The following is a 25956-nucleotide window of genomic DNA, read 5'->3' on the forward strand; positions in this document are numbered from 1 at the left end:
GCTGACTTGACTGAGAAGTGTGTTGGGACCCTGCTAACCAGCACCAGTGTTCTTTCACCTAAAATGTACCATTGTCTCCACAATTGGCACAACCCTGGCACCCAGGTAAGTCCCTTGTAACTGGTACCCCTGGTACCAAGGGCCCTGATGCCAGGGAAGGTCTCTAAGGGATGCAGCATGTCTTATGCCACCCTAGGGACCCCTCTCTCAGCACAGACACACTGCTTGCCAGCTTGTGTGTGCTGGTGAGGACAAAACGAGTAAGTCGACATGGCACTCCGCTCAGGGTGCCATGCCAACCTCACACTGCCTATGCAGTATAGATAAGTCACCCCTCTAGCAGGCCTTACAGCCCTAAGGCAGGGTGCACTATACCACAGGTGAGGGCATATGTGCATGAGCACTATGCCCCTACAGTGTCTAAGCAAAACTTTAGACATTGTAAGTGCAGGGTTAGCCATAAGAGTATATGGTCTGGGAGTCTGTCAAAAACGAACTCCACAGCTCCATAATGGCTACACTGAATACTGGGAAGTTTAGTATCAAACGTCTCAGAATAATAAACCCACACTGATGCCAGTGTTGGATTTATTAAAAAATGCACACAGAGTGCATCTTAGAGATGCACCCTGTATTTTACCCAATTGTTCGGTGCAGGACTGACTGGTCTGTGCCAGCCTGCTGCTGAGAGACGAGTTTCTGACCCCATGTGGTGAGAGCCTTTGTGCTCTCTGAGGACAGAAACAAAGCCTGCTCTGGGTGGAGGTGCTTCACACCTCCCCCCTTCAGGAACTGTAACACCTAGCAGTGAGCTTCAAAGGCTCAAGCTTCGTGTTACAATGCCCCAGGGCACTCCAGCTAGTGGAGATGCCCGCCCCCTGGACCCAGCCCCCACTTTTGGCGGCAAGTCCAGGAAAGATAATGAGAAAAACAAGGAGTCGTCACTGGCCAGTCAGGACAGCCCCTAAGGTGTCCTGAGCTGAGGTGACTCTGACTTTTAGAAATCCTCCATTTTGTAGAAAGAGGATTCCCCCAATAGGAATAGGGATGTGCCCCCCTCCCCTCAGGGAGGAGGCACAAAGAGGGTGTACCCACCCTCAAGGACAGTAGCCATTGGCTACTGCCCTCCCAGACCTAAACACACCCCTAAATTCAGTATTTAGGGGCTCCCCAGAACCTAGGAACTCAGATTCCTACAACTTACAGAAGAAGAGGACTGCTGAGCTGAAAAACCCTGCAGAGAAGAAGACACCAATTGCTTTGGCCCCAGCCCTACCGGCCTGTCTCCCTCCTTCAGAAGAAACCTGCTCCAGCGACGCTTTCCCTGCGACCAGCGACCTCTGAATCCTCAGAGGACTGCCCTGCTTCCAAGAGACCAAGAAACTCCAGAGAACAGCGGCTCTGTTCAACAAAGACTGCAACTTTGTATCCAGAGGAGCAGATTTAAAGACCCCTGCAATCCCCGCAAGAAGCGTGAGACTTTCAACACTGCACCCGGCGACCCCGACTCGACTGGTGGAGGAACAACGCTACAGGGAGGACCCCCAGGCGACTCCAAGACTGTGAGTAACCAAAGTTGTCCCCCCTGAGCCCCCACAGCGACGCCTGCAGAGGGAATCCCAAGGCTCCCCCTAACCGCGACTGCCTGACTCTAAAGTCCTGAAGGCTGGAAAAGACCCTGCACCCGCAGCCCCCAGCACCGGAAGGATCGGAACTCCAGTGCAGGAGGTACCCCCAGGAGGCCCTCTCCCTTGCCCAGGTGGTGGCTACCCCGAGGAGCCCCCCCCTTGCCTGCCTGCACCGCTGAAGAGACCCCTTGGTCTCTCATTGAAATCCATTGGAAACCCAACGCGTGTTTGCACACTGCACCCGGCCGCCCCAGTGCCGCTGAGGGTGTACTTTTTGTGTGAGCTTGTGTCCCGTCCCCCCCCCCCCCCCCCCCCCCCCCCCAGTGCCCTACAAAACCCCCCTGGTCTGCCCTCCGAAGACGCGGGTACTTACCTGCTAGCAGACTGGAACCGGGGCACCCCCTTCTCTCCATTGAAGCCTATGCGTTTTGGGCACCACTTTGAACTCTGCACCTGACCGGCCCTGAGCTGCTGGTGTGGTGACTTTGGGGTTGCTCTGAACCCCCAACGGTGGGCTACCTTGGACCCCAATTTGAACCCCGTAGGTGGTTTACTTACCTGCAAGAACTAACATTACTTTACCTCCCCTAGGAACTGTGAAAATTGCACTGTCCACTTTTAAAGCAGCTAAAAATGTGTTTTATGTAAAAAGTATATATGCTATTGTGATTATTCAAAGTTCCTAAAGTACTTACCTGCAATACCTTTCAAATGAGATATTACATGTAGAATTTGAACCTGTGGTTCTTAAAATAAACTAAGAAAAGATATTTTTCTATAACAAAAACCTATTGGCCTGGAATTGTCTCTGAGTGTGTGTTCCTCATTTATTGCCTGTGTGTATGTACAACAAATTCTTAACACTACTCCTTTGATAAGCTTACTGCTCGACCACACTACCACAAAATAGAGCATTAGTATTATCTCTTTTTGCCACTATCTTACCTCTAAGGCAAACCCTTGGACTCTGTGCATACTATTCCTTACTTTGAAATAGTGCATACAGAGCCAACTTCCTACATTGGTGGATCAGCGGTGGGGTACAAGACTTTGCATTTGCTGGACTACTCAGCCAATACCTGATCACACAACAAATTCCAAAAATTGTCATTAGAAACTTATTTTTGCAATTTGAGCTATTTTTCTACATTTTTAAAAGTCCTGCTAGGGCCTTGTGTTAGTCCCTGTTAGCATTTCTTTTAGAGTTTAAAAGTTTTGTGAAAGTTTGAATTAGATTCTAGAACTAGTTTTAGATTCTTAAAAAGTATTCCAACTTTTAGAAACATAATGCCTGGTGCAGATGTGAATGTGGAGGAACTCGACCTCACACCTTACCTCCACCTTAAGATGAGGGAGCTAAGGTCACTCTGCAAAATAAAGAAAATCACAATTGGCTCAAGACCCTCCAAACAACAGCTCCAGGAGCTTTTGGCAGAGTTTGCAAAAGCCAACCCCTCTGAGGATGACAACCCAGAGGATGATGATAGTGAACTGGAGGAGAATTCCCACCTTCCAGTCCTAACGAGGGAAACCAGGGACCCTCAATCCCTGATTCCAACTGTGATAGTCAGAGATGCTGCTTCCCTCACAGGAGGGGCCAGCACCTCTGAAATCACTGAGGATAGCCTCAGTGAAGAGGACCTCCTGTTAGCCAGGATGGCCAAAAGATTGGCTTTGGAAAGACAGATCCTAGCCATAGAAAGGGAAAGACAAGAGATGGGCCTAGGTCCCATCAATGGTGGCAGCAACATAAATAGGGTCAGAGATTCTCCTGACATGTTGAAAATCCCTAAAGGGATTGTGACTAAATATGAAGATGGTGATGACATCACCAAATGGTTCACAGCTTTTGAGAGGGCTTGTGCAACCAGAAAAGTAAACAGATCTCACTGGGGTGCTCTCCTTTGGGAAATGTTCACTGGAAAGTGTAGGGATAGACTCCTCACACTCTCTGGAAAAGATGCAGACTCCTATGACCTCATGAAGGCTACCCTGATTGAGGGCTTTGGATTCTCCACTGAGGAGTACAGGATTAGGTTCAGGGGGGCTAAAAAATCCTCGAGCCAGACCTGGGTTGATTTTGTTGACTACTCAGTGAAAACACTGGATGGTTGGGTAACTGGAAATGAAGTGCGTGACTATGTTGGGCTTTATAATTTGTTTATGAAAGAACACATTTTAAGTAACTGCTTCAATGAAAAGTTGCATCAGTATCTGGTAGACCTAGGTCCAATTTCTCCCCAGAATTGGGAAAGAAGGCAGACCACTGGGTCAAGACTAGGGTAACCAAAACTTCCACTGGGGGTGACCAAAAGAAAGGGGTTACAAAACCTCCTCAGGAGAAAGTGGGTGACACTAGAAACAAAGAAAGAGTCCTCTGTAGGCCCCCAAAAACCAGACCAGGTAGGTGGGCCCGAGACACAACCCAAAACAAAGGTGGGTACCAGGGTAAGAACTGGGATGCCACTAAGGCATGGTGCCATAACTGTAGACAGACAGGGCACCACACTAAGGACACTTGTCCCAAAAACAAACCCCCTAGCAAAATCCCAGGGGTGACCAGTGTAGCCATTGGGGATGACTCCTCAGATGAGGAGCTCTTCATAGCCTTCAACTGGAAAAAGGGCCCAACAGGTGAGTTGGAGATTCGAGAGGGAAGTAGACCCTTCCACCACCTACTGGTGAATGGAATCCCAGCCACTGCCCTGAGAGACACTTGTGCCAGTCACACTATTGTGCATGACAGGCTGGTGTTCTCAAACCAGTACATCCCAGGTGAGATGGCCAGAGTAAGAGTTAGCCCAGACAGGGTCACTGATAGGCCTGTGGCTTTTGTGCCCATAGAAGTGGGTGGGACTTTTAGCTGGAGAAGGGTGGTAGTCAGTACAGACCTCCCCCCTTGATTGTCTCCTTGGAAATGACTACCCAGAGGTTAGTCAGAGCCCAAGAGAGGAACTGGTCCAGTGCCAGTCCTCTCCCAAGGATTCTGAAGGTGCTACCCCTGCAGTAACTGCAAGTAGGCCCCAGAAGAAAAAGAAAACAGAGTAGAAAAGGTGGACAACCTTTAGCCAAGGTTCCAGCAAGCCAAGGAGATTCTGCTCCAATAGGGGAGAACTCCAAAAGTGGCACTGGTACAGTCCAACTTGACCCACAAGAAGTCCTGGCTAGTCAGGCAACTGTTAAGCCTGAGTGGGTAGCTCCTCAGCTAACAGAAGAAAGAGTGGAAGAAGGGTGTTTACTACAAGATGTGGTAACCCCCCACTCTAATACAGCAGACAGGCACCCTGAACCCAAAGAAACCTGTAACTTAGCCCCTTCCCTTGTAGGTGAAGAGCTAAAGGTGTGGTTCTTGGCACTGACAGCTGTCAGTGGCCTCTGCTGGGTGTTAGCCTTTATGGCTGCACTATCCTTGGCATGGTGGTCAGACCCCATGCCAAATAGCAAGTTAGGCCCCCTGACCCTGTTGGTCATGGTGGGGTTACTCCAGCTCTGGATAACCTCTTTGGGTAAGCTAGGGGTGACCCTGGCTAAGATAAGATTAGCAGAGGTGGATACCTCTAACCCCAAAATAGAGAGAATGGGTGAAGACATTAAAAGCACAGACAAGCGGCAGTTCAGATTAGGTCCCATCACTGTGGAAGTGGGTCAGTTCCCCAGAGGGAATGACCTGAACAGGAGGATGTAAGGCAGAGTAGGCCCTGCAACAAACCAGCCTATTTCCTCTACTCTTCCTCGCCTGACAGACTAGGAAGACTCTCCCAGCTTTGGCTGAGTCTCCTGGCCTGTGGGCTGGGGGGGGGGGGGGACTTGTGTGAAGAAATGGCTCCCTGTTGCAGTTACCCCCCCACTTTTTGCCTGATACTGATGCTGACTTGACTGAGAAGTGTGCTGTGACCCTGCTAACCAGGCTCCAGCACCAGTGTTCTTTCACCTACAATGTACCATTGTCTCCACAATTGGCACAACCCTGGCACCCAGGTAAGTCCCTTGTAACTGGTACCCCTGGTACCAAGGGCCCTGATGCCAGGGAAGGTCTCTAAGGGATGCAGCATGTCTTATGCCACCCTAGGGACCCCTCACTCAGCACAGACGCACTGCTTGCCAGCTTGTGTTTGCTGGTGGGGAGAAAATGACTAAGTCGACATGGCACTCCCCTCAGGGTGCCATGCCAACCTCACACTGCCTGTGGCATAGGTAAGTCACCCCTCTAGTAGGCCTCACAGCCCTAAGGGAGGGTGCACTATACCACAGGTGAGGGCATATGTGCATGAGCACTATGCCCCTACAGTGTCTAAGCAAAACCTTAGACATTGTAAGTGCAGGGTAGCCATAAGAGTATATGATCTGGGAGTCTGTCAGAAACGAACTCCACAGCTCCATAATGGCTACACTGAATACTGGGAAGTTTAGTATCAAACTTCTCAGAATAATAAACCCACACTGATGCCAGTGTTGGATTTATAACAAAATGCACACAGAGGGCATCTTAGAGATGCACCCTGTATTTTACCCAATTGTTCAGTGCAGGACTGACTGGTCTGTGCCAGCCTGCTGCTGAGAGACGAGTTTCTGACCCCATGTGGTGAGAGCCTTTGTGCTCTCGGAGGACAGAAACAAAGCCTACTCTGGGTGGAGGTGCTTCACACCTCCCCCCTGCAGGAACTGTAACACCTAGCAGTGAGCTTCAAAGGCTCAAGCTTCGTGTTACAATGCCCCAGGGCACTCCAGCTAGTGGAGATGCCCACCCCCTGGACCCAGCCCCCACTTTTGGCGGCAAGTCCAGGAGAGATGATGAGAAAAACAAGGAGGAGTCACTGGCCAGTCAGGACAGCCCCTAAGGTGTCCTGAGCTGAGGTGACTCTGACTTTTAGAAATCCTCCATCTTGTAGAAAGAGGATTCCCCCTATAGGAATAGGGATGTGCCCCCCTCCCCTCAGGGAGGAGGCACAAAGAGGGTGTACCCACCCTCAAGGACAGTAGCCATTGGCTACTGCCCTCCCAGACCTAAACACACCCCTAAATTCAGTATTTAGGGGCTCCCCAGAACCTAGGAACTCCGATTCCTGCAACTTACAGAAGAAGAGGACTGCTGAGCTGAAAAACCCTGCAGAGAAGAAGACACCAACTGCTTTGGCCCCAGCCCTACCGGCCTGTCTCCCTCCTTCAGAAGAAACCTGCTCCAGCGATGCTTTACCTGGGACCAGCGACCTCTGAATCCTCAGAGGACTGCCCTGCTTCCAAGAGACCAAGAAACTCCAGAGAACAGCGGCTCTGTTCAACAAAGACTGCAACTTTGTATCCAGAGGAGCAGATTTAAAGACCCCTGCAATCCCCGCAAGAAGCGTGAGACTTGCAACACTGCACCCGGCGACCCCGACTCGACTGGTGGAGAAACAACGCTACAGGGAGGACCCCCAGGCGACTCCAAGACTGTGAGTAACCAAAGTTGTCCCCCCTGAGCCCCCACAGTGACGCCTGCAGAGGGAATCCCGAGGCTCCCCCTGACCGCGACTGCCTGTCTCTAAAATCCCGAAGGCTGGAAAAGACCCTGCACCCGCAGCCCCCAGCACCGGAAGGATTGGAACTCCAGTGCAGGAGTGACCCCCAGGAGGCCCTCTCCCTTGCCCAGGTGGTGGCTACCCCGAGGAGCCCCCCCCTTGCCTGCCTGCACCGCTGAAGAGACCCCTTGGTCTCTCATTGAAATCCATTGGAAACCCGACGCGTGTTTGCACACTTCACCCGGCCGCCCCAGTGCCGCTGAGGGTGTACTTTTTGTGTGAGCTTGTGTGTCCCCCCCCCCCCCCCCCCCCCCGGTTGCCCTACAAAACCCCCCTGGTCTGCCCTCCGAAGACGCGGGTACTTACCTGCTAGCAGACTGGAATCGGGGCACCCCCTTCTCTCCATTGAAGCCTATGCGTTTTGGGCACCACTTTGAACTCTGCACCTGACCGGCCCTGAGCTGCTGGTGTGGTGACTTTGGGGTTGCTCTGAACCCCCAACGGTGGGCTACCTTGGACCCCAATTTGAACCCCTTAGGTGGTGTACTTACCTGCAAGAACTAACATTACTTTGCCTCCCCTAGGAACTGTGAAAATTGCACTAAGTGTCCACTTTTAAAACAGCTAAATGTGTTTTATGTAAAAAGTATATATGCTATTGTGATTATTCAAAGTTCCTAAAGTACTTACCTGCAATACCTTTCAAATGAGATATTACATGTAGAATTTGAACCTGTGGTTCTTAAAATAAACTAAGAAAATATATTTTTCTATAACAAAAACCTATTGGCCTGGAATTGTCTCTGAGTGGGTGTTCCTCATTTATTGCCTGTGTGTATGTACAACAAATGCTTAACACTACTCCTTTGATAAGCCTACTGCTCGACCACACTACCACAAAATAAAGCATTAGTATTCTCTTTCTGCCACTATCTTACCTCTAAGGCAAACCCTTGGACTCTGTGCATTCTATTCCTTACTTTGAAATAGTGCATACAGAGCCAACTTCCTACACAGTCTTAAACTGGTTCTTTCCCTTCTTTCGAAAAGTACACCCCTTAGCCAGAGTTTTCACAGACAATGCCAAGCGCAGGTGCGCTTCAATTTGTAACCACCGAAGAGGAGAGAAAGGGCATGCCAAGCAGCTTCCATCTAACTCTTCTTCCTCAACATCGCCAGGAAAGCAGCAGTTGCTAGACTGTAAAGGAGAACATGCAGAGGAGAAGGAAGAGCGTCTCTTTCTCTGACCCTGTAGTACGGTGGTGGATCCGGTAGCAGGTAGTGGCAATACGGTAGGGTGCCACTTTCTGTACTTCCTAATTTCCAAGAAGGGCGGTTGTCTTCATCCACTCCTCAACCTCATGTATTCGTTCTTACTGAAGGATGAGTTCAGGATACTGCCCTGGCTCAGGTTTTACTAATGTTTGACTTGGAACAGTTGATGGTGTCAAAAGACCTGTGTGACACATACTTCCCCATTCTGATCCTGCGGGCCCACAGGAAGTACTTGTGCTTCATGGTGGGGTTCTTCCTATTACCAATGTACAGTACTACCTTTTAGGTTGGCCTGAGCACCTCAGGTCTTCACAAAGGCGATGGAGGCCCATCTCAGACAAGCAGGGACCGTGATATACCTGTATCTGGATGACAGGGTCACCACAGCCAGTTTGCCTGAGTCTCTCCCATCATCTCGACTGAACAGATTTGCTGCTGTTCAATGTGTGTGTTTCAATTATTTGTCCCAGATATTTCCCAGAGCAGAGACCTCCCCATATCTCCTATTAATTGAGACAGTATTAGATGCCATCATGCTTTAGAACCTTCTTTCCTCCACAGACGATCCAGGACGTTCAAGACATGGTTTTAATGTTCTGTGCATGAGCGGAAGTACTAGTCTTGTGGGCCCTAAATCAGCTCAGTCTGTTGGCTTCTTGCATCCTCCTGGTCACTCATGTACACTGGCAAAAGAAGGCTCTGTACCTCTGCAGGCACTATTTCCAACATCAGGGAGACTTGATGGAACCCTTTGTGATTTCCAGAAACACTGCAATGGAGTTGAGCTGGTTGGAGTAAAAGGACAACCTGGCTTGAGGGAGACAGTTCTGTCCCCCCCTCCAGCAGTTATGTTATGTTATTAAACTTATAGAGCGCATGGATACCCGAAGGCCTCCCAGCGCTAACGGACCGACACCTAAACTAGGAGGAAGGACGGCCAATTCTAGAACAGTCAAGTTTTCAATGTTTTTTGAAGATTGTATTCGTGACTTACCAGTCAAAGTCTAGGGGGGAGGGAGTTCCACAGTTTGGCTCCCAGGTAAGCCATCGTAGCACCACCCAGTCTTACCTTTTTAGCTCTAAGTAGGGTAGCTAAGGGTGCCAATGCCGACCTGAGGTCTCTGTTAGGCTTATAAAAGACTGCAAGGGTCTTTAACAGAGGAGGACCTCTGTTGTGCAGCGACCTATGAATACAGAACAAAGCCTTAAACTTTATTCGCTGTTCCACTGGTAGCCAATGCAGAGAGACTAATGCTGATTTTACAGAATAACGTCTGGGAATGTCTAACGGGCCGCCGCATTTTGTATCACCTGCAATTTCTTTTTCACATAAGTGGGAGAGCCGAGCAATAGACCATTGCCGTAATCAAGACGGGAAAGAATAATCGCCTGAATAATGAGCCTTTTTGCCAAAGATGGAAGTATGACAAAGACCTTCCTCGAGTCTCAATAATCCAAAGCAGGTTGCTGAGATGTTCCTAGCATGCTATTCCAGCATAAGTAGGGGATCTAGCCAAATTCCTAGACTCTTAATATATTTCTTTGGGGGGAGGGGGGGTCAATTCTCTCAGGGCGCTTGGCATCGTAATAAGCTTGCCTGGTCCAGAGTTATGACCCAAGATCATTACCTCTGTTTTATCACGGTTAAGTTGAAGCCTACTAACCGTCATCCATCTTGAGACTGCTTGTAAGCAAGAGGACAATGAAGAGTTCTCCAAGGCAAAGTTCAATGAGAAAGAGACCACCAATTGGGTGTCACCTGCGTAAGAAACAAGTGATAGTCCGAAGGATTCCACCAGCTCGGCCAGAGGGGCCATATATATATTAAATAGCGTGGGGCTGAACGATGAACCCTGTGGCACTCCGCAGCTATAGTGGAGTCTATCCGAGAAGTAGGGTCGGTCAAGGACCTGGAATGATCTACCCTCTAAAAAAGAGGTAAGCCAAGAGAGAGCTAGACCCTCAATTCCAAATTCCTTCATCCTTTGACCCAGCACCTGGTGATCTACGGTGTCTAGGCCGCACTCAGATCAAGAAGTATCACCGCCGTCATCTGGTCCAGGTCCATGTGCTTCCTAGCCTCTTCCGTGACTGCGATCAGGGCTGTCTCAGTACTATGACGTGCACTGACAACAGTAGTAATGGATACACATGTTAACTTAATGTTATCCTGTCTTGCATTACTTTTTTTTTAATCTTATCTTACGTTGTGTTGTATTTTGTGTGTTTGATTTATGATGTGTTATGTTTGATAAATTATATATGTTTGAAAGGTAATAGGCTATATGTTCTTTTATATGATATGTTTTAGGTTTCACCCTGAAGTGTGTCCTAGCACTGAAGCTGGAGCTTTATGGTCTGCACCAGGGTCAGGGCTAGATGAAGAGCCATGTCTTCAGTTTCTTACGGAATTCAGCAACTCAGTAGGAGGCGCTGATATGTAGTGGCAGGTCATTCCAGGCTTTAGGAGTGAGGTAGAAGGAATAAGTGCTGGATCTCAGTCTACTTATGCAGGGAGTTCTCTTAAGTAGGAGTCCAGCTTAATAGAGCTGTGAGGTGGTTTTGTGCGCTTCTTGGTGTGCATGGGGCCAATGTTGTGTAAGGTTTTTATTGTTTTTGTTTTTAAGTGTTCGAATCCATCACATTACTGACTTACAGGCTAGAACCTAGAAAAGCAGTTAACGTTTTTATCAACCGCATTAACAACATACAAGCAGATGACCAGCTCTTCATTGGTTACACTGCATGTAAAAAAGGGTAAAACAGTAGAACTGAAGTTATGGAGCCAGTCCTAATGCAATATGGCTCCGATGACTTCATCATGGCTGCATGCCTGACATAGAGAATTTGTCTAATCCACCTACCGGGGCCATGGTGCTGTTGCAGAAGTTTTCCTGATGCAGTTTTGCGTCTGGGATATTCAAAGGTAAAGAATCTATAGATAGATTACCTGCAAAAACAACTGGTAAGGAAAGTCATTTTTCCGTCAGCATCAAAGTTTGTAGCCTTTGGCTGAAATTGTGTGATGGAAAATTCTGAATTGTTCAAGTAGTTACTACAGGTAGTTTAGACTGATTGCTTTTGTGTCTTTCTCTGGCTATACAATTGATAAAATCTCTTGTGCTGCCAAATCTCTTCAAAATGTTTATTTTTTTTTTAAAGTTAAGTGTTTGCACACCTGTAATCAATAAATTTTAGCCAAAATTTTGGGCATTGAAAGGGTTCAGTAATCATCTGAAATATTGAAATTTAAAAGTAATGACCATATGTTAAGCCAATTTTTAGAGTGCACTATCACATGGGGCAGTATTCTGTAGCTGAGCAAGTATGCCTGAATACCAGCAGATAAACTACAAATACATTATTAATGATGATGATGATGATATCTGTTTTTTTTTTCAGTATATGCAAAACCAGAATGTTCCGGGGAACATTGAGCTAACAGTAAATATTCTTACTATGGGTTATTGGCCAACCTATGTGCCTATGGAAGTCCATCTACCTGCAGAGGTAAGAATTGTATCTGTACATCTTTATGTTTATAAAGAACTTAGTGACCATGAGGATATAAAAAATGAAATTTAGTGAAGCATGAGGTTTTTTTTTTTTTTTTTTTTTTTTTTGTAAGAGATGCATCCCTCAGTACTACAAACAATGCTTTCTGGATGGTAATATACGGGTCATGAGAGTAGCACAATTTACTAGCAAACCCATCTAAGCCGTCCCCCTTTTGTGAATTTAACCATCTGAGGGCTAATTAAAAAAAATCTATGGTTCCTATTGCCGCTGCTGAATAGCTGTCTTTGAAATACAACCATCACCAGCCTACAACTCTGTAGAGAACTAAGTAGCACCTTTAATCTTGCAGTGTGTTACATTGGTGAACACCAACCTGCCTAAAGCCAAGGATATAAATTGCACTGCCCATGTCTCTGTTTCCTTTTTTTAAGCCAGATGCCTGGGACCTTGGAATTTTCAGCAGAGCTTGGTCAGTGTTTCAGTCAGCCATGGGATTTAAAATTTTAATTAAGATATTTCTGATGGATAGCTCTTCTCATATATATATCATCCTATGAGTATCCGGCAGGCATCAGACTGGATCTGGAAACGTCTGTTAAATGGCACATGTGGCTGCAGATACACATGCTCTGCATACTCATGCCATCTAGTGTTGAGTCTAGTTGTTTTTCGATCAAAGAAGCGTTCTCAAGTCACAGGACTGAGTGACTCCTTATCGGTGACACTGCACATGGGCATCATTGTCTCCTTTGTTAGATTGTTTTCTCTCTGCCGTCTGGATTGGACATGTGTGTCTTTGCTCAGTCTTTCAACTCGCTCTGGTTCAAAATCTTTCTGTCTTCTCTTTATTGACTGTATTGTTTCTCAATTGGGTATTTCCATCTCGGCATTCGTCTCCAATCTCCGGGGCAACCTTGACAACTTCGGGCCTACCTCAGTGGTGGAAGCTGGCTCTCTATATGGTGCACTAAAAAGAAGTACACCGCACAAGGAGCCAAGTGGGTCCCCAATTGGTTTGCAGAGGCTAAAGTAGATAGGACTTAGTGCTCTATTTTATGGTAATGTGGGCAAGCAGTTAGGCTTATCAGTGGGTAGTGGTATGCATTTGTTGTAGTCACAGAGGCAATAAATGAAACACATACTCAAAGAATAAATCCAAAACCAGTTTAGAAAAATAACGCTTCTTTTTATTTATACTTTGAAACCAAGAACTTCATTACAAGGTAAGCACGTTTTTAAGCATATAATCTTTCCACTTGCAAAATTGGACATAGTGAAATTTTTGAGTACTTCAGTGTTAAACTGTGGGAAGGTAATCAAACAGGTACTTTGACGACTTACGAGACCAATTGCCGAGACTTAAGGTAGGTACTGTGCAAGGGTCCGTGCCACATCAGCAGGCCACTCTAGCCAGCACGAGGAGGCCGGATACAGAGGTGTATTACGGCGTCTGGTGCCCAATGTATTTCAATGTGGATTGGTCTGAGTGGAAAGAGCGTGCAGGCTCTGGCTAGGAAGCCAGTTAGGGAACACCAACAGGGAGGTAACAAACATGGGGTGCTCAGAACCTAGGGGCACCTTTGGTCCTCTCCTCCAGGGGCGACGAATGCAGAAGTGTCCTTTAGCATCAGGCACTCGCAGTTGAGGGGTCCTGTGGTCTGAGGCTGCAGGTGGTGTTGTGAAGTCAAGGAGGGGTGAAACCACAGTGGACTCGAGCTCAGGAGAGCTGGGGGATGTTGTTGACACCAGGGATCCCCTTCAGCTTGTGCCAGGGGCGACAGGTGCAGTGGTTGCTTTAAGTGTCTGATTTCTCTCACCACAGAGGCTGTGTGAGAGGGGTCATGGGTATGGGAGTCCGGGAGAGGGTGGAGTTGGGGGGTGGGGGGGTGAAACCACAGTGAACTCTCTCTGGGTAGTTGGGGGACCTTTGCTGGTTCAATTCAGCTCAGGTTGGTGACTGCAGGTAGGAGACTGCGGGTGCAGTGGTGACTTCAGGTGTCGGGTCTTTACAGTTCCAGGGTGTAAGGAAATGCCTCCTTGGCATGGTTACCCCCTGACTTTTTGCCTTTGCTGATGCTATGTTTTGAATTGAAAGTGTGCTGAGGCCTGCTAACCAGGCCCCAGCACCAGTGTTCTTTCCCTAACCTGTACTTTTGATTCCACAATTGGCACACCCTGGCACCCAGATAAGTCCCTTGTATCTGGTACCAAGGGCCCTGATGCCAGGGAAGGTCTCTAAGGGCTGCAGCATGTATTATGCCACCCTAAGAGACCCCTCACTCAGCACAGACACACTGCTTACCAGCTTGTGTGTGCTAGTGAGAACAAAATGAGTAAGTCGACATGGCACTCCCCTCAGGGTGCCATGCCAGCCTCTCACTGCCTATGCAGTATAGGTAAGACACCCCTCTAGCAGGCCTTACAGCCCTAAGGCAGGGTGCACTATACCATAGGTGAGGGTACCAGTGCATGAGCACTGTGCCCCTACAGTGTCTAAGCAAAACCTTAGACATTGTAGGTGCAGGGTAGCCATAAGAGTATATGGTCTGTGAGTCTGTTTTACACGAACTCCACAGCACCATAATGGCTACACTGAAAACTGGGAAGTTTGGTATCAAACTTCTCAGCACAATAAATGCACACTGATGCCAGTGTACATTTTATTGTAAAATACACCACAGAGGGCACCTTAGAGGTGCCCCCTGAAACTTAACCGACTATCTGTGTAGGCTGACTGGTTCTAGCAGCCTGCCACACTAGAGACATGTTGCTGGCCCCATGGGGAGAGTGCCTTTGTCACTCTGAGGCCAGTAACAAAGCCTGCACTGGGTGGAGATGCTAACACCTCCCCCAGGCAGGAGCTGTAACACCTGGCGGTGAGCCTCAAAGGCTCACCCCTTTGTCACAGCACCGCAGGACACTCCAGCTAGTGGAGTTGCCCGCCCCCTCCGGCCCCGGCCCCCACTTTTGGCGGCAAGGCCGGAGAAAATAATGAGAACAACAAGGAGGAGTCACTGGCCAGTCAGGACAGCCCCTAAGGTGTCCTGAGCTGAGGTGACTCTAACTTTTAGAAATCCTCCATCTTGCAGATGGAGGATTCCCCCAATAGGATTAGGGATGTGACCCCCTCCCCTTGGGAGGAGGCACAAAGAGGGTGTACTCACCCTCAGGGCTAGTAGCCATTGGCTACTAACCCCCCAGACCCAAACACGCCCTTAAAGTTAGTATTTAAGGGCTCTCCCTGAACCTAGAAACTAGATTCCTGCAACAACAAGAAGAAGGACTGCCTAGCTGAAAACCCCTGCAGAGGAAGACCAGAAGACAACAACTGCCTTGGCTCCAGAAACTCACCGGCCTGTCTCCTGCCTTCCAAAGAACTCTGCTCCAGCGACGCCTTCCAAAGGGACCAGCGACCTCTGAATCCTCTGAGGACTGCCCTGCTTCGACGACGACAAGAAACTCCCGAGGACAGCAGACCTGCTCCAAAAAGACTGCAACTTTATCCAAAGGAGCAGTTTTAAAGAACCCTGCAATCTCCCCGCAAGAAGCGTGAGACTTGCAACACTGCACCCGGCGACCCCGACTCGGCTGGTGGAGAACCAACACTTCAGGGAGGACCCCCGGACTACTCTACGACTGTGAGTACCAAAACCTGTCCCCCCTGAGCCCCCACAGCGCCGCCTGCAGAGGGAATCCCGAGGCTTCCCCTGACCGCGACTCTCTGGAACCTAAGTCCCGACGCCTGGAAAAGACCCTGCACCCGCAGCCCCCAGGACCTGAAGGACCGGACTTTCACTGCAGAAGTGACCCCCAGGAGTCCCTCTCCCTTGCCCAAGTGGAGGTTTCCCCGAGGAAGCCCCCCCTTGCCTGCCTGCAGCGCTGAAGAGATCCCTTGATCTCTCATTGACTTCCATTGCGAACCCGACGCTTGTTCTAACACTGCACCCAGCCGCCCCCGCGCCGCTGAGGGTGAAATTTCTGTGTGGGCTTGTGTCCCCCCCGGTGCCCTACAAAACCCCCCTGGTCTGCCCTCCGAAGACGCGGGTACTTACCTGCTGGCAGACTGGAACCGGGGCACCCCCTTCTCTCCATTGAAGCCTATGCGTTTTGGGCACCACTTTGAACTCTGCACCTGACCGGCCCTGAGCTGCTGGTGTGGTAACTTTGGGGTTGCTCTGAACCCCCAACGGTGGGCTACCTTGGACCAAGAACTGAACCCTGTAAGTGTCTTACTTACCTGGTAAAACTAACAAAAACTTACCTCCTCCAGGAACTGTGAAAATTGCACTAAGTGTCCACTTTTAAAATAGCTATTTGTGAATAACTTGAAAAGTATACATGCAATTGAAATGATTCAAAGTTCCTAATGTACTTACCTGCAATACCTTTCAAACAAGATATTACATGTTAAATTTGAACCTGTGGTTCTTTAAATAAACTAAGAAAAGATATTTTTCTATACAAAACCTATTGGCTGGATTTGTCTCTGAGTGTGTGTTCCTCATTTATTGTCTAGGTGTATGTACAACAAATGCTTAACACTACTCCTTGGATAAGCCTACTGCTCGACCACACTACCACAAAATAGAGCATTAGTATTATCTCTTTTGACCACTATTTTACCTCTAAGGGGAACCCTTGGACTCTGTGCATGCTATTCCTTACTTTGAAATAGCACATACAGAGCCAACTTCCTACACAGGGGCTGCAGCAACCTTTCTTTGGAGATTGTTGGGGAGCAGGTCAGATGTTCATGGGAGTCTTGAGTCTTTTTCGAAGGCAGGCAATCCTCCTGGGTTTCTTGAGGCTCAGCTTCAGGACAAACCGTGTTTTAGTGCAGAGTCAGTTGAGGGTTGCAGACAGGTCAGCAAGGTTGGTACCAGATCAGCTGCTGCTTTTCTTTTCTTCTGTGGGTGTGTCTCTTCTTTGTCCTCTTCTTAGGTTGTCAGGATCAAAGTTCTGGGGTTCAGGTGTGCCACCTAATAATTACTTTAGCCGTGTTACAAGGCATGCTAATGGGTTTTGCAGTGTGTATCCTTCCTGGATTCTCATGCTGTACATTATTCCGTCATCTAGTGCTTGGGTCCAGATTGTCTCCTATTTTCATAAATGTTTTAGTCCTTCTTTCTCTGCATTTGTTTGTTTGGGCATCTACTGAACCTCCATTAGTGTATCCTTGTGATGTTATCCCACTTCTCCCGGAAAGCCTCCAACCTACTTCGCCATCTTCAGATTATTTTTTTTATTTTTATTTTTTCTTTGCGGAGGTGGGTGGATCCATTGTGAATCCAGAAAATCTTCAAGCTACAAAACTACACTTACAGGTAAGAAATTTAGTGTTTTGCAGCATGGATATTTTCTGGATTCACATGCTGTGCATTAATTTGGAAGCAGTTTTTTCCTATTGTGGTGGTTGTTTTCAAGATGGATATTGATTTGAAGATAAATGCTTAGTATTAGCTTTATCGGGCTTTTCTTGCATTAGTTTATCACTCTGTGCAAAAAGGGTACTGGTGGAAAAGCGTATGCAAATGTCCTTGACAAGTTTAACGAAAGGGCATTCCCCTGAGGGTGGGGTTATCTGGAGGCAAAGTTAAGCTTTTTGTGTTCCAAGGTGTTGCAAACAAGTCAGTTGTTGGTGTTCCCCATTTCTTGAAAATGCTTTGCACTACCTACTGGTTTACCTCCCATTGTATGAATATGAGACCTGTCTGCTTAGCTTGGCTGCCTCTCAATTCTCCTTTCCCGGTAGATGAATTGCTTGAATCTCTGCCTCTCGTAATCACCCATCTCCAGAGATGTATGGGACAGCATTGAGAGGGGTGGCGATTGACTCCCTCCCGGTTTTATGATGAAGAACATTGGTGTTGTATTGTCTGTCTAAATTAATACTATTGTTCCATGAATGTGCTTTTGGAATTCTTTCATGGCAAGTCAAACTGTCTAATTCCAGCCAATTGATGAGTTGGACTGCATCCTGGTTGGTTGATATCCCTCTTACTTTTAGTGAGCCCACGTGAGCTCCCCAACCCAACCCGTATGTGAGGCCTCTGTGGTTATGATTACTGTTGGAGTTGATTGCAGAAAGAGTCTTCTCCGAGTAGTATTCTTCCTGTTGAACCCCGCCATTTTTTCCTGAACCCTCTGTGTGACAAACACTAGATCTTCCCAACTCCCCATCACTTGAGACTATTGATTCTGAACTCATTCATGGATTGCTCTTATATGTAGTCTTATATATGTGATTAAAGGAATGCAGTCCTCACTGTCAGAACTTTCCCCCTCTGGTACCTGAGAGCTTCCTCTAAAAGGGACTGAGTCCTTTCTCACAGGTTCTGGTGATGACTTCTCTATGCTTCGTGAGAAACCTAAAGTGTGTAGAGCCTCCAACACATCTGCAATATCCTGTTTGCATTGTTGGTGAGAGTGTGCTCTCACTAGTCCTTCGTCCAGGTATGGATACACATATATCCCTTTCCTTCTGAGTTGTGCTGCAACCACTGCTAAACACTTTGTAAATACTTTAGGTCCTGATTATATTCCAAAAGCCAAGACTTAAAACTAGTAATGCTTTTTGTCGATCACAAGCCTTAGATATTTCTTGTTTTTCATTCATCAGGATGTGCATGTAAACATCCTTTAAGTCTATAGTTGCCATGTAATCCTCTTTTTGAAGTTGAGGTATCATTTCCTATAAAGTTGTCATTTTGATTTTTTGAATCTTTATGAATTCTTTTTGATGTATTCGAGGTCTAGAATTGGCTGTAGGGTCCAGCCCACCTTTGGTATTAAGAAAAATGTTGATTAATATCCTTTGTTGATATGTTCCCTTGATACCCTTTCTATAGCATGTTTGTCTAGCAACAAAGGTTTCTTTTATAAGGCGATTTGTTTCTTCCTTCAAATGAATTATTTTCTTGCAAGTGGGAATTTTATTAATTCTATGCAATATCCTGTTTTTTATTAAGTTTAGAACCCATTTGTCTGAAATTATTGTCCTCCACTCCTGGAGAACACATTTTATTTTTCCACCTACTGGTGAGTTACGATGGAATTTTGTTTTGATGCTTTGATATGTTGCATTCTTGTTCTGTGTTGCAGTGCAGTCAATTATTTGCTGGCATTGAACTTCCTCTTGAAGTATGACCTGTCTCTTGCTCTTCCTTCAAACGTATTTTTCCCATGCTGGTTGTACTGCCAGTTTTGCTGTGAAGGTGATGGTTGTGTGCTTGCCTGGAACCCCTGGTGTGTACTCCCCCAGGAACCTCTTGAGGATGGTCTTCTTGATTGGAAGGTTCCCCTTCGAAATCCCCGTTGAAACAGCAATGCTCCCATTGATTTTGCTAACACCCCTGCCCAGTGCAGGCTTTTGTCTCTGCTCCTCGAGAGTGCTGGCTTTCACTTTGGGGGGGCCAGAAACATGTCTAAGGTGGCTGAACTGGTCAGGATCAGCCTGGGAACACACTAGCAGCTGGTAGGTTTCTAGGGGGCATCTCTAAGGTGCCCTGTGGGTTCAGTTATTATTTAATCTCTCATTGGAATCAATGAGGGTTTATTAATCTGAAATGTTTGATTCTAAACAATCCCAAACCCAGAGAAGCCATCATGTAGCTGGGAAACTCGTATTGACCAGTGTCCAGCACATGTATTTTTAATGGCTTCCCTGGTCACTTACTATACGTGAGAATCAACAGACATAGCAGGGGCATATCTACTCATGCAGGTATGCCCTCACATGTAATATAATGCACCCTGCTTTAGCTTTATAAGGCCTGCTAGAAGGGTGACTTCCATATATTGAATGCAGTGTTAGGGGGTATGGCACACAGGCTGTGTGCCATGTCGTGTTTTCACTTTTGTCTGCACCAAGACACGCAGCCTGCAATGGCAGCCTGTCGTATGCTTGGTGAGGGGTTCCTTAGGGTGGTACAAATTGTGCTGCAGCCCTTAGGGGACCCTCGGTAGCACCCCAGGCACCAAGGGTACCATTTAGTAGGGACTTATGGTGGGTGCTAAAAAGATTCTGCCAATTTGGGAAACACGACTGGAGTTTTGGGGAAAGAGATCTGCCACTAGGGACCTGGTTAACAGGAACCCAGTGCACTTTCAGTCGGAATTGCACCAGAAACCTAGCAAAAAGTTTGGAGGTGATCATATCAAAAGAGGCACTTTCCTACAATTTCTATATACCCGTTGGTATTGTTTTCTTTCATGTTTCACTCTCATCCTTCGCAAACACCTGTTGATTCTGTTATTCTTTAATTCAAGCAGCCTTCGGGCTTCCTTTTCTCATCTAACCATATTCAGTGAACCATGCCCTGCTGATGGAACCTACTCCCATTTTGGTTTTGTGCCAGCTGGCACACCAAATACCTGAAACCCATATCCAAATCGAGCATTTCAAGATTGATATTTAAATGCATTCAAGCATGCTGTGCCAAAACAAAACGACTTTTGCCCACACCTCCTAGAGCGCACTACTTATAAAATAGGAACATCTCTGGCTTTCTTGGGCCATATAGCAATAGCTGAAATCTGTAAAACAGCTACATGATCAACTCCATACACCTTCATTAAGCATTACTGTGTGGAAGTATTAGCATGCCCACAAGCAAATATAGGCCTGGCAGTGCTACGTACACTTTTCAAACAACTGCAACACCCACAGGTTACTGCTCCTAGGAAAGTGCCATCTTTCTAGCATAGTTACCCCCACTTTTTGCCTGATGTCAGTTTGTTTAGGCTGTAGTTCAATGGGATCCAGCTAACCAGGGCCCAGTGACTGTGCTCTCCCCTAAATTTGGTTGCTGATAAGCTTTTTTTTATACCCATAATTGGCATACTGGTGAACAAATGTAATTCCCTAGCATATGGTACCTAGGTACCCAGGGTATTGGTACTGGCTGCTGCCCTCTGACCCCTGTAACGCCCCTAAATCCAGGATTTAAGAGCTCCCCTGAACCTTGCTTGTCCAGTTTCTGGCAACCTCGAGAAGACGAGAAGAAAGGACTGCTAAGCTAACCCCCAGCAGAGAAGACTGAAGACACCTGTTGGCTTCTGAAGCCCTGCTACCAAAAGGCATCCTGCAGGACCAGCGACCTCTTAAAAGCATCAGGTACTACCTGCACCCCAGAGGACCAAGATCTCCTGTGGACAGCAGCCCTGTCCAGAAAGAAACTCCAGTAAAGGACTCCAGAACTGCCCCAGATCCGCAAGTCCTGCCCACTTTGCACGCGACGGCCGTGTCCAGTGGCCCAACCAGCTGCTCCCCTGTTGTTTCTGACCTAGTGTCCACCCTGGGCTGACCCCTCCTGTCCAACACGACGATGCCTGCAGCCTAAATCCGGAGGACCCCTCTGACCATGAGAGAACCGCAAGAAGATTCCCGATGCCCAAATGTACCCCTGCATCTTTAGCCCCCTGGCCTTGTGGAATCAGACCACCGATCCAGTGACGTCCAGCAGCTGGCCCTCCTGGTCCAGCCTGTGGTTTCTGAAACCCACCCCCTGGACCTTGCCTGTTGCATCTTTATGACCCCTGGGGTGCCCCAAATGAAAAGCCCATGCTGTTTGCACCCTCCGCCCCTGTGCCACTGAAGATGTGCTTTTGGTGCTGACCTGTGCCCGACACCCCTCTCCCTCCTCCACCACCACCCCCACCCACCCAAACCCAAGTGCTCACCTAAACCCCCCAGGTATGCCCTCTGAAGACGCTGCTACTTGCCTGATTCAGAGTGCCCCCAGTCTCCATAGGTCTGTTTTAAGTCCCGCATAGTGTTTGACCTCTGCACCCAGCCAGTCCTGTGTTGCTGGTGGTGGGTGTTTTGGGGTTAACTTGAACCACAACCTGTGGGCATCCTAACCCCTGGAGACTTTAACTGTAAGTCTTGTATCTACCTCAAAACTGTACTAACTTTTCTTCCTCCTAGGGAAAAAGTGTCAAGTTTTAAAACAAATATTTGCCACTTTCTTGAAAACTGTTTAATTTGCCAAATTGAAACAAGGTGGTGTTGATACATATGTTGGATACTTACTAAATGTACTTACCTGCAAACTGAATCTTGTGGTTCTACAAATAAAAAAACAAAGTATATTTTTGCTATAGAAAAACCATTGACCTGGAGTTAGTCATTGAGTGGGTGCTTTCTTTGTTGGCTGTTTGTGTACAACAAATGCTTTGCACTACCCTCAGATAAGCCTAACTGCTCGACCACACTGCCACAAAGGAGAGCATTAGTATTATCTACATTAGCCTCTGTAAGCCTCTGGGTAACCTCTGGACTTTATGCACACTATTTCTCCTTTTGATATGGTGTATACAGAGCCATCTTCCTACATCTATAGAAAAAGAAAGGGTGTTCTTCATCCAGAACAGGAGGCTTTGAGCCTGGCAGCCTAGCTCCTGAATACCTAGAATTTAGCTATTTACAACTACCAGAAAAGATAATGGCTGTTCTGGGAGAGGCAAGAAAACCAACAAGAAAGTGCTACATCACAAAATGCAAGCGATATTATTTATGGTGCCTCAAAAGGGGTGTATTAAGAAAGAATAGGAAGAAGTCGACAGTGCCAAAATATTCAACACACCTTCTAGACTGCAATCCAACATAATCTTCATTAAAATACATTTAGCAGCAGTAGTGGCTTACACAAGGGGCCACATAGAAGCTTTTTCACAGCTCCAGTAATAAAGCTTTTCCTAGAAGGGGAAAAGAGGGTCACTCCATTAAGCAAGGTTCCCATCATGGAACCTAAATATGGTACAGACTCCTTTAATAAAGGCCCTCTTGAGCAAGCACTCACAATTCAGGAACCATATCTCCAGATTCACAAGGACAAAATTGTCATGAGAACAGATCCACAGTTTTTACCAAACTTACCTGTATGCGTAGTTTTGCAGTTTGAAGACTTGGCTGGATTCACAAGCGACCCACCTACCTTCACCAAGGAGATGGAAGAAGTAAAAAGAAAAAAATATCTGAAGATGACGACCAAAGGTGGCCTCATCCAGAGGAAGGACTCCAAAAAAATAAAATGTTGGAGAATTCCAGACCAAACTACTAGATGGCAGAATAATACACACCATGTAAATCAAGAAAATTCTTCAAGCTGCAAAACTACACCTACAGGTACTATCAGATTTCTTACACTTGCCCACCTGTTAACAGGCAGGTGGCCAGACATCACAGACGAACAGCTGGTGATCTGGATTATATGCCAAGCACCCCACTCATAAAGCCTTATGGTCCAGGCCTCAACCAACAAGGTGTACCCTTACTCATTTCTGACCAATCCTCCGGACAAGGAATCCAAAAGAATTGACGTGTCCGCATTTACTTTTGTGTTGCTGATCCATCACATCTGACAGTTGAGTCTGGCGAATTGTTCAGACAGACTATGCCGTAACATTTCTCTCCTCTTCACCCAATATTACTACCAGACCTCAAAGAATTTCAGCAGAATGTCTGTCAATCCTACTACATATCTACACATAGGATGCCAGTAAGAGGGTCCTTGGTCCTTGTCCTGAAAAAGGTTTGGAACCACAGGCCTATTCTGGACTAACAACTCCTGAATGCCTTGAGGAAGGACAAATTTGTACCGTATCTGCACCTGGACCTGGATGACTGGATGGTGTCCTTGGACTTGAGGTATGCTGATTTTCATATGCCAGCCATGCAGTCTCACAGGCATTACCTGTGGGTCAGGATGGCCCAGGAGCATTTTAATTTTACCATGTTCTCCTTTGGCATCATCATCATCATCACGCCTTGGGTGTTCACCAAAGTGATGGCTGTGGTGGTTGCTGTCCATCTTTGGAGGTCGTGAGTTCCTGTATTGTGTACTTAGATGACTGGCTGCTAAAGGCAGGCAATCGTGGACCACCGCTGGATCACAGTGGAACTTTTAATATTGTTGGGTTTCATCATACACAAGTCTAAGTCCCACCTAATTTCCTCACACAGGTTTCTATTAATTGAGATGGAGTTCAGGGCTTTTGGCTTTCTAGAAACCGGTCCATAACATTTGGGCTTTGATCACAGTATTTTGGGCTTGGTCATGGATCCTAGTAACTATGGCTGTGAGGTTGCTTGTCCTCTTAGCTTTATGCATTCTTCTTGTCAGTGGTGCCAGATTGCCCATGCATGCACTGTATTGGAACAGCATTATGGCCACATTTGTAGCCCCATCCAGGTCTCGAGGGAGACTGCCTAAAACCTTCAGTGCCTGCTGACCAATCACAATTTATCTTAAAACAGCCTACATCTGTTCACCACTGAGAGCGAACAGTGGTCACTTTTGTAACTACCTGACTGAGGATGGTGAGGTCTTCTCAGGATGTGGAGATCAGAAGCCTCTGGTCTACATCGGATGCCTGCTCCACATTAACCTATTGGAGCTGCAGACCATTCCTTTGGCCTTGAAGGCTTTCCCATCATCTGTCAAGGGGAAGGCGGGTGCAGGTCCTCAATTACAACACTACTGCCTTAAGATACTGAATAAAGCAGGGCACATTGAGGTCTGTGAGGCTGTGTGCCTCTGGAGGTGACTAGAGCAGAACATATTCCGGCTCACACTCTACCTGGCAGGTTCCCCAACGTTGGAGTCACCACCATCTAGCAGATCACTTGTGGCATTTACACCCTGAGTTGGCACAGAGCATATTTGTCCATATGCTCCATCTATTCATCACAACGAAAACATGAATTGTAGACAGTTTTGCGCATTGGAATTTCTGTTAAAGCACAGTGGAACACGGAGTCCTATAAACTTTGCCACCTCTAGTTTGGCGTCCCTTAATTATGTATCATTGTAACTCCATTCCAAGTCTGGCAGTTGATCAACCTGCGGATGTTCTTTGCTCCCTCTCACCCCTCAAAAGAGGAGGAGGAGGAGGGCTCCACTGGTCAAATCCTAAAAGGGTCTTGAGGTTTTAAATTGATTGTACCCTGGTTCAATGAGTGGACGATCAGCTTTTTGTGGGGTTTGCTGGAGCAAAAGAAGGGAAGGCTGTGCAGGAGACACATTGGAGGTGATTAGTCCTCTGCATCGAGATGTGCAAGGCATTAGCTAAGAAACAGCCTCCAGAGCGTAGGACAGCCTTTTCCACCATGACCAGCTGCATTAGTATGAGGGATGGCCTTCATTGATATCTGCGAGACCGTGACATGTGCCCCTGTGCATACTCTCACAATGCATTACTGCATTGGCAGCCAGGTTCAGCAGGACGCTTTGTCCACTCAGTTCGGCAAGACGTTTGATTTGACCCCATTCTACAGACTGTCAATCTTGGGTAGGTACTGTTCGAAGAATCCATCAGGAGAACAAGTTACTGACCTTTTGGTATTGCTCTTTCTTACTTAATGAATCATACTATGAACAAAGAAGTGTAAGGCAGAACATGTGTTTTAAAATGACAAATTAAGCTGATTACTTGGCCACATCCTACTCGCTCCTTTTTCCATGCTTTTCCTTCATAACTTATTTCCCCAAGTTTAACCCTACCAAGACAGTAGTGAAGTTTAGCATGCATATGTGTAAGCTAATAAAGTGTAGCAATGATGTAAGCAATTAAGGAGTTCTGTCGGGATTTTAGTACAATTCCAGTCTGAATACAAAGTAAAGATATTGTAATTCCTATGTGTGTAAGTTCAATATGTACATGTGTCTTTGGTGAATTGAATGGAATGTTTTAAATGAATAAACACAAAGATTATCAGTATTTTTCTGTTTTTTCTTTTAGATGGTAAAACTCCAGGAGATTTTTAAGACCTTCTATCTAGGAAAGCACAGTGGTAGAAAGCTCCAATGGCAGTCAACATTGGGACACTGTGTATTGAAAGCAGAGTTTAAAGAGGCAAGTTATTTTGTAATAATTGTGTTTTGGAGCCAGCATGTAATCTGTTTCCTTAATGTTCAGGTAGTTACACCTAATTTCCTGCCTTCCAACTACCTTTGCAACATTTTGGCAAGTTGATCCTGAACATTCACCACTCTGATTTAGGTGTCTATGCACACCATAACCAGTGAAAAGCA

The 25956-nt window shown here is 46.9% G+C and overlaps 1 protein-coding gene across 3 annotated transcripts in view; it reads left to right on the forward strand.

Annotated features, from left to right (window-relative positions):
* The window catches only part of CUL4B (cullin 4B), a 581072-nt gene that overhangs the window by 391970 nt on the left and 163146 nt on the right, over positions 1-25956 (forward strand). For all 3 annotated transcript variants that reach the window (XM_069212058.1, XM_069212066.1, XM_069212075.1), the window contains 2 exons: positions 11804-11911; positions 25664-25777. In XM_069212058.1, the coding sequence (XP_069068159.1) occupies positions 11804-11911; positions 25664-25777 (222 nt within the window). The remainder of the gene's footprint in view (positions 1-11803; positions 11912-25663; positions 25778-25956) is intronic.

This window comes from Pleurodeles waltl, chromosome 2_1 (genome assembly GCF_031143425.1).
Source record: "Pleurodeles waltl isolate 20211129_DDA chromosome 2_1, aPleWal1.hap1.20221129, whole genome shotgun sequence".
NCBI classification, from domain to species: domain Eukaryota; kingdom Metazoa; phylum Chordata; class Amphibia; order Caudata; family Salamandridae; genus Pleurodeles; species Pleurodeles waltl.